The sequence below is a fragment of the Glycine max genome, chromosome 11 (assembly GCF_000004515.6).
Source record: "Glycine max cultivar Williams 82 chromosome 11, Glycine_max_v4.0, whole genome shotgun sequence".
Taxonomy (NCBI): Eukaryota; Viridiplantae; Streptophyta; class Magnoliopsida; order Fabales; family Fabaceae; genus Glycine; species Glycine max.
This window is the reverse complement of record NC_038247.2, coordinates 7,657,937-7,671,439: the sequence shown is the minus strand read 5'-3', so window position 1 is coordinate 7,671,439 and position 13,503 is coordinate 7,657,937. Positions and strand designations below refer to the sequence as shown.

The following is a 13,503-nucleotide window of genomic DNA, read 5'->3' as shown; positions in this document are numbered from 1 at the left end:
AAAGCCTGGCTTCTTCTGTTGATAAGACTAAAAGGTGGTCCAGAAAGAAAACAAATTTATTATTCTCCTTAGAAAACACGGACTGTATGTAAAGAAACATCTGGGGTATACCATTACTAATGAAAGCATAGGTTATATATATGCAAACAGGCGGCTCTTTTACCAATGGGAGCAAATTTTTAAAAATTTTTCATATGGGTCGATTTTAACTTATTAACAAAAATGGGGTAATCCATTACAACATTTTTTTTTCTTTAATCGATCTTTAAAAGTTTTTACAACTTCAGTTTAACTTTTTTTCTTTAAAATGGGGTAATCCATACATTTAAATGAAAATTACATATTTTTTTAACAAAAAAATTAATAATGAAATGACGTAAAAAAAATTAAATTGAAGTTATAAAAAAATTTAGACTTCCGTTAAAGAAAAATATCCCCATTTAATAAAAAAAGCCCAAACAGGCGCTATAGACTCTCAAGTACAAGCGTAATTCTTGTGAGCCATGATTATTTCAAGTCTCATCTGAATTTAGAATGGCAGAATTCAGCCTTTCTTTTAAGAAAAATCTACAATTAATGAGTTAGCATAGCCATCGAAATATAATTGGAAAATAATTTCTTTAAATTGAAGAATTTTCAGTATATTTATTTTCAGAAATTTCACAGGCGGATAGTCAAAGTAAACAGAATAGTAAAAAAGTTATTTCGTCAAATTGTGTCATTTTCCAAGTAACAATCATATTCAGAGACAAAAATTCATTTTCATATCAGAATTAAAATGAATCTTGTAATATGCGTTCTCAAAAAACCAACTAAGAGCAGTTTCATTTTCATTTTCCTTCAAAAAAAATTCCGCCAAAAGGGCATTTACATCCCCCCTAAAGACAAAATATATATTAATATCGGATTTGATTCAAATAATGAAAGCATAATTCTGAAGAGCCACAAATACTATATTTAAATAATAATCCATGCGATAAGTATCAAATCATATAACAACTGAATTCTACGAATTCATACTAACTACGGAATACCAAAACAAAACTGGGGAGCCAACACTACAGGAAAGTTTAGAAAATAAATATTAAACTTTAAGTATCTGCTAGAGTTGCCACCCTACTCATCATCAGCAAATTTGGTCTTTTTCCCTGAATCACAAGGATTGATTAGTTAGAAAAAGAAAAGTCGAATTATGCTTTCGTCACAAAATTATTAATAATGTTTACTCAATGGGAAGAAGGAAGAAAATAAGCTTAGACGAATTATACCTGTGCCTTCCGCAGCAAGGTTGGGTCTATTTCCCCGACCCCTTCCACCACCACCCCTTCCACCAAATCGACCACCACCACTTCCACCAAATCGACCGCCACCACCACTTCCACCAAATCGACCGCCACCACCCCTAGCACCAAATCGACCACCGCCACCACCCCTAGCACCAAATCGACCACCACCACCACTCCTACCACCAGCACCTCTACCCCCAGAACCCTGATTATCTCTAGGTTTGGCTTCATCCACTGTCAAGGTATAACCTCCAAGTTCAGTTTCATGGAGTTCTAGAGCTTTGCCCATGCTATCAGCATCACCAAAATCCACATAAGCAAACCTGTAAATATTACCAAAATTCAGATTGACATGTTCAAATTGTAAGGTAGCGTGTGGGTATAAATGCAATCCTGAAACCCATTTACACAGGAACAGTCAGGGGATGAATATGACAAATAACATAAGTATGTGGCAGCGAGAAGTTTAGTTTTCAAGCTCACATTATGTTGTAACAAACAGCAGCAGCAGTAGCATGCAAATGGAAATTTTACAAAAAACAAAAGAATTACCCCTTAACAGCACCAGACTCGTAATCTTTAGGAATTGACACCCTGGTAATGTCCCCACAAGATCCAAAATGTTCTTGCAAACTCCCTCTTATCTGAAAGAACAAAGTCAACCTTATTTACTGCTAACACAAATTAAGGCACAAAAAAACACAACTTTTATGATGAAACTCAATTTAACAGTCAGATAGAAGAGATAAAATCACCTCATCTTCCCCAAGGGATGTATCGAAACCCCTTACAAATATTGTTTGAGACTGGCCTCTTTCACTTTTCTGGGATGAGTTGTTCCAGTTGCTAAAATTATTAACAAAACAAGAGAAAAGGATTAAATAGAGGTCAGACATAAACAAGATAATATTAAAAAATATACAAGAATTACCTGCTGTTGGGGGTATATGCACCCCTTTCCCGAGCTAAATCAAGCCGGAGTTCACGATTAAACAATTGTTGTCCATTCAACCCAAGAGCCTACAATTATAAAAAAAAAAGTAACGGATTATCAACTCAAATAAATTTGATATGCATATACACAAATCAAAGGAACATATCAGACAAAACAATGGCTGTAGAAGCATAACAGAGCTAACAGTGTAGTAACATATAGCACAAAAACACAAAATAGGCCCTGTGTCACTAAGCGCTGCTCTGATTACTACGAAGATAAAGAGAAACCACTATACGATTAATAACATCTTGAATTACAGAAATTCCAACCTATGAACTAGTAAAAATAAATTTTATTCAGCCGGAACAGAATCAATAAATTCCTGCAATAAAAATACATGGAATAAGGTAACAAAAACTAACATTTTGGGCAGCCTCTGCTGTTGCAAACTCAACATGTCCAAATCCTTTAAACTTCCCAGTATCATCTGTAGCAAAACGAACATCAACAACTTCTCCGGCATCCTTGAAGAACCCTTCCCTGGACAATTTAAAACAAGATAAATTGTATTTATAAATAACTGAAATCTGCAAGCATGATAATTTTTTTAAAAAAAAGCACATACACGTCAGCCCGCTCAACACTAAATGGCAAGTTCCCAACAAATAGTGTCTTTGAAGTGCCAGATTCTTCTCTTGGTGTAACTGGGGTCTTAGGCTGCAAATTTTCAAGATAAAATAACATCATACCACTGGTAATAAAAGAAGGAAAGGAAACAAGAGGATAACAGTCATATACAGCTTTCTTTTCAGACAAGGCAGCATCAACCATCTCCACGTCCCTGCCCTGTTTTCCAAGAAGAAAATTGTATTACCACAGGAAGTCACAAGATTAAATAAAATAAACTTTCAAGCAGATAAATATGTGCTTACTCTTTTCTGAGGAGTTTTGGAGGGTTTCTCTTCACTTTCATCCTCGCTGTCTTCTTCAGAACTGTCACTGCTTTCTTTTGAATTTTTCACAGCCTGCAGGGGAAAGGAAGACAAAAATTAAAACTAAGCACATAAGCAGTAACTTTCACAATATACAAGACTTGTATTGTAAAGTGAGAAAGTCAAGGCCCATCCACTAAAATATCTTGTAAACCTAAATCACTTCAAATCAACAGCTGATAAATCCTCATTTCCTCACTTCAAAAATTTCCACAGTTCAGTAGGAAAATATCAAGTCCATCATGACTATCAATCTCTAAAGTATTTAAAAATAGGTTTTCAAATATCCAAGGCACAACCCTTAGAATAACATCATTGAAATATAACAAATGAAAAAATAAAAATAAGCAACAAAACAGAACAAACTTATTCAATTATTTAGTCAATCAAGACATCATACCTTTTTCTTTTGTGGCTCTTCACTTTCATCAGAACTATCATCATCATCATCGATATCCATCTTCCCCTGTTGATCATCAATTAAACAAAAAGTTATTCGATAAGCAATAGTCAAGTTACATTTCAATATACAACTTCTGGGTATTGAAGGCACTTGTAAGATTCAGAAGAAAAAAACAAATAAATGTAAATATAATTGACGATAAGAAGCATCATTCTCAATTTAGCAAGAGTGCAATTGACTTTTGGGTCCCTTATAAATATAAACTTGAAAAAGAAAACTCTTTTTAAAGAAAGAACACCTAGAAAATTTACCTTGTCTTCATCAGAGCTGCTATCATCAGAATCAGAGCTTTCAACCTTCTTTTGTGCACGAGCAGAAGGCTTTGATACAGCAGTTACAGCAGGTTTTGCATCCTATATAGATCCAAATATGTGAATAAATCATCTCATTCCAAAAAAAATTAAAAAAACCTAACAATTATCAGAATCCATTACATCCAGTAACCCAGTACTTACATTGTCTTCATCAGAGCTTTCACTTGATTCATCATCTGAGCTTTCCACTTTCTTCGCTGGAGCAACTGGCAATGTAGGCAGCTTAGCAGTTGTAGGTTTTTTCTTACTCTGATACCAAAAAGGTACACAATAAGATGACATTACACAGTGAATTAAAAATACTATCATCTCCATCTGACTTACTAGAAGACAGTGGGTCTGAATAGAACATTTTGGAGAAGATATTCATTTACTTGGTGGTTTCTACTTTGATATTAGAGAATATATACAGAACAATGGTGTCACAAGGAAAAAAAACTTACTTTGCCTTCATCAGAGCTGCTATCAGAATCAGAGCTATCACTGTCAGAACTTTCACTTGGCTGAGTTTTCTTTGTAGAAGCATGTCCATTTTTGCCTGCAGCAGGGGCCACCTTGGTTTTTGGTGCCTGAAAACAATAGAAAAAATTAAAAACAAGGCATTGTGAGTATTGCACACCCCTAATGGACCTGGAAATTTTCACTATTATCAATGTTATAAAAGGTGTTTTACTCACCTCATCCTCATCAGAGTTATCATCAGAAGATTCAGAAGAGCTTGAACTGGCAGCTGGCTTGCCTTTCTTAGCTAGAGTACTTAGAGTACCATTTTTGGCAGATTGATTTTTTGAAGGAACGGCAACTTTTGCTGCAGGTTTCTGAGCCCCATAAAAAAAAAAGCAAACCATGAGAAGGGCAGCAAAAATAACAGAATGATATGAAACTGACAAAACTTTAAGCTTTGTAATGAATTCAACCATAAATACTCAAGTACAATACCTCATCTTCAGAATCGGATGAAGAATCATCTGAACTACTTTCCTCCTTACCCTTTTGCACTTTCACTTCGTTCATTTGCTTTTTTGTAGCCAGTTCATCCTCATCAGAAGAGTCATCTTCAGATGAATCAGAAGAACTGGAGCTGCTAGCTGGCTTGCCTTTCTTGGCTGGGGTACTTATATTGCTGCTTTTAGCAGGTGTCTTTTTTGAAGGTACGGCAGCTTTTGCTACAGGTTTCTGAGTCCAACAAAGAGAAGTATGATAAGAGGAAATAACGACAAAATTATTACTATGCTGACATGAAATTCAAGCTTTATAAATTATAAATTCAACCATTAATAGACATGTGCAATACCTCATCTTCAGAGTCTGAAGAAGAATCATCTGAACTACTTTCCTTCTTATTCTTTTGCACGGTTGCTCCATTCTTTTGTTTCTCAGCAACCACTTTGTGTGGCTTCTTTGCATTCACTTCATCCTCGTCAGAGGAGTCATCTTCAGAAGAACTGGAGACTGGCTTGTCTTTCTTTGGCAGGGCAGCACCATTCTTAGCAGGTACCTTTTTTGAAAGTACAGGTTTGGGTGCAGGTTTCTGAGCCCAAAAAAGAAAAGCATAAAAAGAGGCAACAAAAAACAACACGAAATTTAGGATTTTTTATCATGCATTAACCATGAATATACTTGTGCAATACCTCCTCTTCAGATTCCGAAGAATCATCTGAACTACTTTCCTTCTTCTTTTGCACCTTGGCCTCCTTCTTTTGCTTCTGAGCAACCTCCTCTATCTTCTGTTTTTTGGCACTCACTTGCTTCTCAATTTCATCTTGAGCTTGTCGCTTGCCTCCTGCATAAAGATCAAAATAAACCAAGGAAACAATCATTAACAAAAGAACAAAAAGAAAGTCCAAGATATCAATTTATTGTGTTTGTGAGGCATGTTAACAATACTAACAAGGCTTTGCCGTGACCACACAAATTAATAAAGATTACTACAACACACAATAGAAATAAAAAAAATCAGCCAGTTACAGAGGATAAAAGAATTGGTGCATGTTTGGATTTGAGTTTGCATGATTAAACTCCATTAGGCAAACAGAGTTTACAAAAAACAACCAGCTCTTTTCTTCCATTGCAAACTGAGTTTCAAGGCAAAATTGAATCAAAACTCAGTTTACAACAGAAACAGACTGAAAACCAAACAAAAGGCTAGTTCAGTTTTTACTTTCCGAGCGTACTATCAGGGCCTCCCAACTGAAAACCAAACATGCCAATAACTACAACCCATAAACCAAAACATTCATTCATAATATAAAGTATAAACATTCAATAATCGAAAAAGACCAAACAAAGCACGACGGTATAGCTGCGAAATAGAGAAAAATTTCAATACCCTTCTTGGCAGACTTGGATGGCGGAACCACAGCTGGAGCAGCGTCAACCTTCAACAAAACGAACACAAAAGGCAAAAAAGTAAGAAAAGTTAGACGAAAACTGTTCGATGAGAAAAGAATTTCACAAAAGGATTCTACCAAACACATATACCTTGATAGCTGATTTCTTGCTTGACTTGCCCATCTTAGGTTAGAGGAATGGAAGAAGAAAGGAGAGAGGATAAAGAAGAAGAAACTGGTAACGGAGGAGGAGGCTCTTCAAAACCCTACCTTTCGATAAATTAGGGTTTTGGAAAACAACAGAGTGTGTTTGAGAGCTCGCGGCTACTGTGATTATATACTACGCGCGCCTCTTTCTATTCGCTAACTCAGGAGTTAGGGTTTTGGGCCTTTTGCTGCGTAACTAAGGCAGGCATAAGGGTTTAGATTTTTTTTCATTTTCTTTTTCACCTCACCCTTATACGTTGGGGGTTTAGATTTTTTTTCATTTTCTTTTTCACCTCACCCTTATATGTGGGGGTTTAGATTTTTTTCATTTTCTTTTTCACCTCACCCTTATATGGGGGTTTTGCTGTTATTGAAAAAAAAATCTTATTAGGGCTAAATATGTTTTTGATTTCTAATAAATATTTATTTTTTGTATTTAATCTCTAATAAAATAAAAATTCGGATCAAGTCCGTAATATTTGAAAAAATTTGTATGAGGTCCTTTTAATCAGAATTTGTTATATGCTTACATGGTCATTAACTGATCACGCAGGCATGTCATGTGTCGTGCTACGTGCACTCATTGTCTGAGTAGGATTTTTAAAAAAATAATTATGACATCATTTGGAAAGTCACTCCTTTGTTTCTCCGTCGGAGCAAAACGTCGCCACTCCTCCATTTCTCCTTCATTTATCTCTTCTCTCTCTCCAAGCCTCAACAAGCATCATACCAGAGTATAAATTGACAAAGTCACTCTTCATTCCTAATCTTGTGCCACCCTAAAATTCAGATTCACAATCCCAAATCAAAACCCCAATTTCAGATTCAAATAAAAATTGGGATTTAGATTTGAAGGTAAGAGTTTTGCACACACAACATTTACAGTAATAAAGGGAGGGTTGTGCACAAGATTTTGGGTATTAGTGGATCCATGGAGGTGGTTGCGACGCGGGGTAGTGGTTTTGATGTTGTTTTGTTCGGATCTGGTGATGGGCAATGGTTTTATGTGCGAATTTGATAGATTTGATGGTGATGGTGTAGGAAGGTCACGTGGCGGTCCACGTCACGGTGGTGATAAGATTGGGAGAGAGATGGAGACACAGTTAACATGAACGGAGAAGATGGTGTTTAGTGGTGGGCGACAATGAAGAATTGTCACATTCTGCCGCTTTTGTATAATCCTCGTGAATTATCTAATCTATAAAAAGTTCAAGTGGAAAAGTTCACAACAACTTGCTTGCAGATTCTCATGTTCCCTCACTTTTGAACAAAACCCATTTGTTTCACACGTTTAACATGGAGAAAATTCCACCTTTTCCAACCCTTTTGGGTTCTTACATGATTACAAGTTTTCAAGGCAGTGCAATGCCAGAAACACAAAAACCTTTCATGCCCATTTGCTTATAACTCGTGATTTAGAGTCTAATATCTTCTTGATGAATTATTTGCTCAATTTGTACTACAAATCCACTAACATGGTTGTTGCCCACAAGTTGTTTGATACAACTGCTCTTTCTAATCTTGTTTGTTGGAACACCATGATATGTGGTTTTGACCATAATCAAATGTTTGAGAAGTCATTGGAGATGTTTTGTGGGATGCATTTGATTGGTGTTGAGCCTATGAGTTTAGTTATGAGAGTGTTCTTTCGGCTTGCTATCTTTGCGAGCTCCAATATTTTGCAAACAAGTTTATTCACTTGTTATGAAAATGGTTTTATTTCCAGTGGTTATGTTTAGACTCGAATGATGGATTTGTTAAGAGAGATGATGACGCTCGGGTTGGGCAGGGACGAAGAACTTGGAGATGGGGGCGGACCAAGGGCTAGGCGGCGAGGACCAGGGTGGAGAGGAGTTCCAAAGGGTCATAGCGGCAAACTCCGTCATGTCATTCCCAACAGCGAGAAAGGGAGAAAAGAGTAAACAGAGAATAGGGTTGTCCAAAGGGACAGATTGCAAAAAGAAACAAAAATATAAGCATACATGTGTAATTCCAGTCATGCAAAAATCACACGTGGACTGTCTGCGTGGTTAGTTAACGACCACGTAAACAATTAACGGATCCCGACTAACGACAAGAACATTAGACAAAAAATTTCAAATATTAGGAATCCAATCCGAAGGAAAAATTTATTAGAGACCAAATACAAAAAATGAATATTTATCAAGAACAAAAATATATTTAAGTCTTTTTATTATAAGTGAACTATTTACTTTTTTAAGAAAAATATTTACTTAAAAAAGTAAATATTTCAATTATCTTATAAGAATTTTTCTTCTTCTCAACTAAATTTTTTCTAATCATCATGTGAGATTTTATTTAAAGAATATACATGAGCTTTGTTCCACTTATGCAAACCAAATATTAGTGCAATGAAAGTAGTTTTGAGTTTTACAATCAATATTCAAAACCTGGTTTATTTAATTTCAATTATTATTGTGTTTTGCATCATTGGCTATTAAAATTAGCTTTTTATGGGGCTATTAAAATTAGCTAGTATTTTAGTTTATGTATGCACATAATAAATATTTATTTTGTACAACTAAAATTTATAATAAACAAAAACCTTTTTAAAAACAAATATATTTGTTTGACTCTTAAATTTATTAAATAATTTATAAAGTATTTAAAATTCAAATAATTTATATCGATTGGTTGCTGATAATATGATTTTTAGTATCATGTAATTATCTTTAGTATATATATTTAATTATGGCATTGATTACTTTGATTTTATCTATAAAAATTTCCAGAAATTTAATGCACATTATTAAACTAAGTTATATTTAATACATCAAATATCATAAAAGATATATAATTAAATCAATTCACGGGCATTAATCAATTATTTTAAATTAACATCAAATATAAAAGATATATAATTAAATCAAATCATGGGCATTAATTAACTTACTTCAATTTTGGGAATGGTCCATTTTACTCATATTTCAAACAGAAAATGTTTCCATAAGAAAATCCAATGTTTTTTTTTATCATTCTCCATTTTATTGATGTCTCACAACAATAATATTATACTTTGAACTAAATCCAAAATATTGCAAAAAAAAAATTATAAATTAATGCACAAAGGATACAATACAAATAGAAAAGAAGAAATAATAGGATATATTGATTCTCAATTTCCACTTTCTATTTTTCATTGTAAAAGAATTTTTCTTTTTTTCTACATATAAAAGAGTCACTGCTTAACATAGACAAACACTCAGAGTAAAAAGAGTATAAAAGTATGGATAAAAACAATGAGCAAATCCATAAACAAAATAGGCAAAAAAAAAATGAGACAAACAAATGCTTGAAAAAATGTCACCAATGTCAACGTGTCGAACACCCCAGCTTGAAGAGTACAAAAGCTACACGCATGTGAAAAAAATAGCACATCCACCATTTACATTACCATCGAAAAAATAAAACATGAGTTTAAGAATGTGGGTAAATTCCCTTTGCATTGCTCCATTATATACAATAAATGTCATATTAATTAGGACAGTATAATTGTAGTCATTTACAACCATAACAATTAGGTTAAAAAGTCTCATAAATTTTAAAAATCAAACAATATACTTAATTAGTTGATAGAGTAAAAAGTCTAATATAAATTCCTATCCTAATACGACATATTTAAAAAAGTCCCATATAAGTTCTTATTATTTCCAGAATCTATCATATGATTCCAAAGCACGGATTTTTAAAATAAGTACTATTTTTAGGAATATTAATATGAAAATTTTAATAGTTAATTTAAAATAATATGCACAAATTCAGAATAATTTTAAAATAGTTATGAATATTTTTAATAATTTATATCATCATCTATAATTTAAATAACAAAAATTCATATCATCATCGTAATTTTAGGAAAATTTTATGAATCATTAACTTATTAGATTTATTATTTTTTTATTTTGATATCAAGTACACCGAATTTTAGAGAGTGTAGAATCAAAATGCTAGTGGACTCGGTTGAGTTTGCGCAAACTTAGGATAGTTAACGTAGACTCACATGAGTCTGTCAGTTTGCAAAAAATCGAAATGGCGTCATTTTTCATTCGCTTCATTTTCTATCTTCCTTGTCACTTCATTTGTGTTACTTATTTTGTTTTCTTTTTAGTTTCTTCCTCAAATCCTCGTCACTTCGCGTTCGGTGTCGGAGTGTGTGTTTCTTCTGCGACGTGCGAGTGCGATGGTGAAGGGTTCCTCCGCGATACCGCAATGGTGAAGTTTGAGTGCGACTGCTTAAGAGTTCAAGACTAGGTTTTTTTCGATTCCTTGTTTGTCTCAAATGAAATGTAGCAGTAGCACTACCTGACCATTGCATGTTTTTGTGATTATGATTTTGTTTTTGTTTTTGTGAATGCACTCAAGAATCCGCATCAATTGTAATTGCATATTTTTTCCCTTTTTTATTTTTGTTAAGAGTTTTTCCCCTTTTTATGCTAACATAATTAGTGGATTGTAAATTGTAATAATGTGTGCAAAATATTACAATGCTAGCTAAGAGGGCGTGAAGGGATTTCACTGGCATTACATTGTGTTATTATTGCTATTAGTGGTATGAGCTATAAAACATACAAGAGTGTCTAAAGGAAATGCTATGAAGAATGGTTATTTTGTAGGAATAAAATGCTACAAGTTATTGTAGAAACGAATTGTTTTGCAAGGCAGTTATTGTGAGAGGGGAGAGTTGTGTCGGTATCAAGTTATATTTTGCAAATAGTAGTAATTTTATAAGATGAAAGTTGGTTCTTAAAGATAAAGTATTGAAGAACTCTTTGTAGGAGCCTTGGCTCCAGATTTGTTTCTAAAATAGTGTGTTGTTGGATTCTATAAAATTCCCCTTTTAAATTCAAAAGTGTTGTTTTATTATATAATTTCATGCCTTCTTCATCTAGTAAGATTGCTAAGATAAGGCCTTGTTGATACTAGACCAGTTAATTGAACCATAATTAGCTCAAGTGTCATATTCAAACCAACCAACCAAAACAATATTATAAGACAACCTCCCGTGAAAAAAATGCAATTTGACTAAAGTAAACTCATGATACAAGTCATCTACCAAGCTTGAGTTAAAATCTCACATACAGGTTACTTTTGCCCATTAAATTTAGCCAAATTTGTCCAATGCAAAAGTAAGAGAGCACAGAGAAAATAGAGAAAGTTTTAAACTAAAAATGATTTTTTATATTGTTAAATCTCAATACCATTGAAATTATTTGGTTTGCTTTCTCTTTATGAATTATGCCGATAAGTGATGTGCTACCAACATACTCTCTACAATACTTAGTTATGATTTTATATATAAGAATATTAATATATTTTTTAAATTAAGTAAATTCTTATGAGTTTATGGTTTAATTCTAAGTCAAGTTTATGGAACTTTGATGAGTTTACCTAGATTCACGAGTCTCACAATCTTGTCTTTTATTATTAATTATTACTCATACGATTGATTATGATAAATTAATATTTATTAACTCCTTAATCCGAGGGCAACATTTATTATGATTGATTTGTTGGTCCCAAATATAGTTATATCAATTTAAATAGCATACCATTACGTTTTTTGGGCTACCAAAACAATTATATTAATTAACTACAATGTATACTAATAAAACATAAAATAATTCTTAATTCCTTAAAATTGTGATATTTTTTAAAATAATGAAAAATTAATTAATAAATAATGGAAAAAAATGTGAGAGAAAAATAAATAAATTAACAATAAAGTCTAATTTTACTCTACCATATAAAAATAAAAATCTAAAGTATAAAAAATGATTTGTTAAATCAGCAGATACAATAAAAAAATGGATTGTATAATTTACTCAATTAAAATATTATTGTAAATTTAAATTAACAAAGAATTAATTATTTATAAATTTAGGGAATGTCAAGTGTCAACATTCCATTTATAAAACATTCTTATATGTATATAACAATATTTTTAAAATAGATCGACTATTGAACCGATCAAGGCACTAATTTAAGGTTTAAAGATTCAACCCTAGTTGAAACGATATTAGTAAGATAATAACAATTAATGCAAAATACTAAATAAATATAATATCACATGACTTTATAATATTAAAAATTAAAATAAAACATCATTTTACAAGTTTTTAACATTCAAAATACATATAAAAGTATAATAAAATATACCATAATACTAAAGACAATAATGAGTTTACATTTAGAATAAACGAGTCAAATTAGTACTAAGGACAAAAATTACAATATTAAATTTTAACAACACAATAATATATCTTGTTTTATTGGTATACAAATAATAGTAGTAATGTAAATATATTTTCCATTACCTTTAATGACTTTGTTCATAGAATTTTAATTTATTATAATGTTTAATTTAATGTATTAAACTTTTAAATATTTTATTTAATAATTTTAACTTTTTAAATACACTAAATAACTTTTAAAAATAATACAATGTTCCATTACATTTAATGACTTTTTTCATAGTTTTGTTTGTCCCCTTCACTTCATGTTTAATTTTTTTAACTTTTAAGAACTTTTTAACTTTAATTAAAGTCATTCTTTTTCTTCTTTTCATGCATCAATGTGAGAATGACACTGATAGGTTTGCAAACTTATTATAGTGTTAACTTTGCAAGTTTGCAAGGTTCTACGATTCTACACATGTTTAATGATTTTTTGTCCAAATTGTTGGCTTCCTGGTTTTCAAGGATCATTCTGATTTTCAAGGGCCATTTGGACTAGACGTCAAACCGGTTTCCAATTCAAATGGTCAATCCGATCCAATTTTCAATACTTTGGTACATATTATAGATTGATGAGATCAACATCTCACATTTACATATTTAATACAACCATACATAGTTGTATTACTATAACAAAATGTTTGCATGCATTACTCCTATTATGGATAGACAAATCCATATAGATCACTCACACGCTTCTTTTAATGATTTGTTCTATGT

General features: G+C 32.3%; 1 protein-coding gene across 1 annotated transcript; it reads right to left on the bottom strand.

Moving 5' to 3' along the window:
• Positions 1-935: 935 nt before the first annotated feature.
• On the bottom strand, positions 936-6,696 carry LOC100786132 (nucleolin 1). The gene is made up of 19 exons (XM_003537729.5): positions 6,474-6,696; positions 6,322-6,370; positions 5,624-5,775; positions 5,287-5,523; positions 4,932-5,168; positions 4,670-4,810; positions 4,436-4,561; positions 4,134-4,241; positions 3,930-4,031; positions 3,616-3,681; positions 3,156-3,248; positions 3,022-3,069; positions 2,849-2,940; positions 2,646-2,763; positions 2,218-2,306; positions 2,042-2,132; positions 1,839-1,930; positions 1,269-1,609; positions 936-1,148 (listed from the first exon to the last, which is right to left on the bottom strand). Exons 1-19 carry the CDS (start codon positions 6,504-6,506, stop codon positions 1,117-1,119), a joined length of 2,247 nt encoding a protein of 748 aa, XP_003537777.1. The 5' UTR covers positions 6,507-6,696; the 3' UTR covers positions 936-1,116.
• Between the last annotated feature and the right edge of the window lie 6,807 nt (positions 6,697-13,503).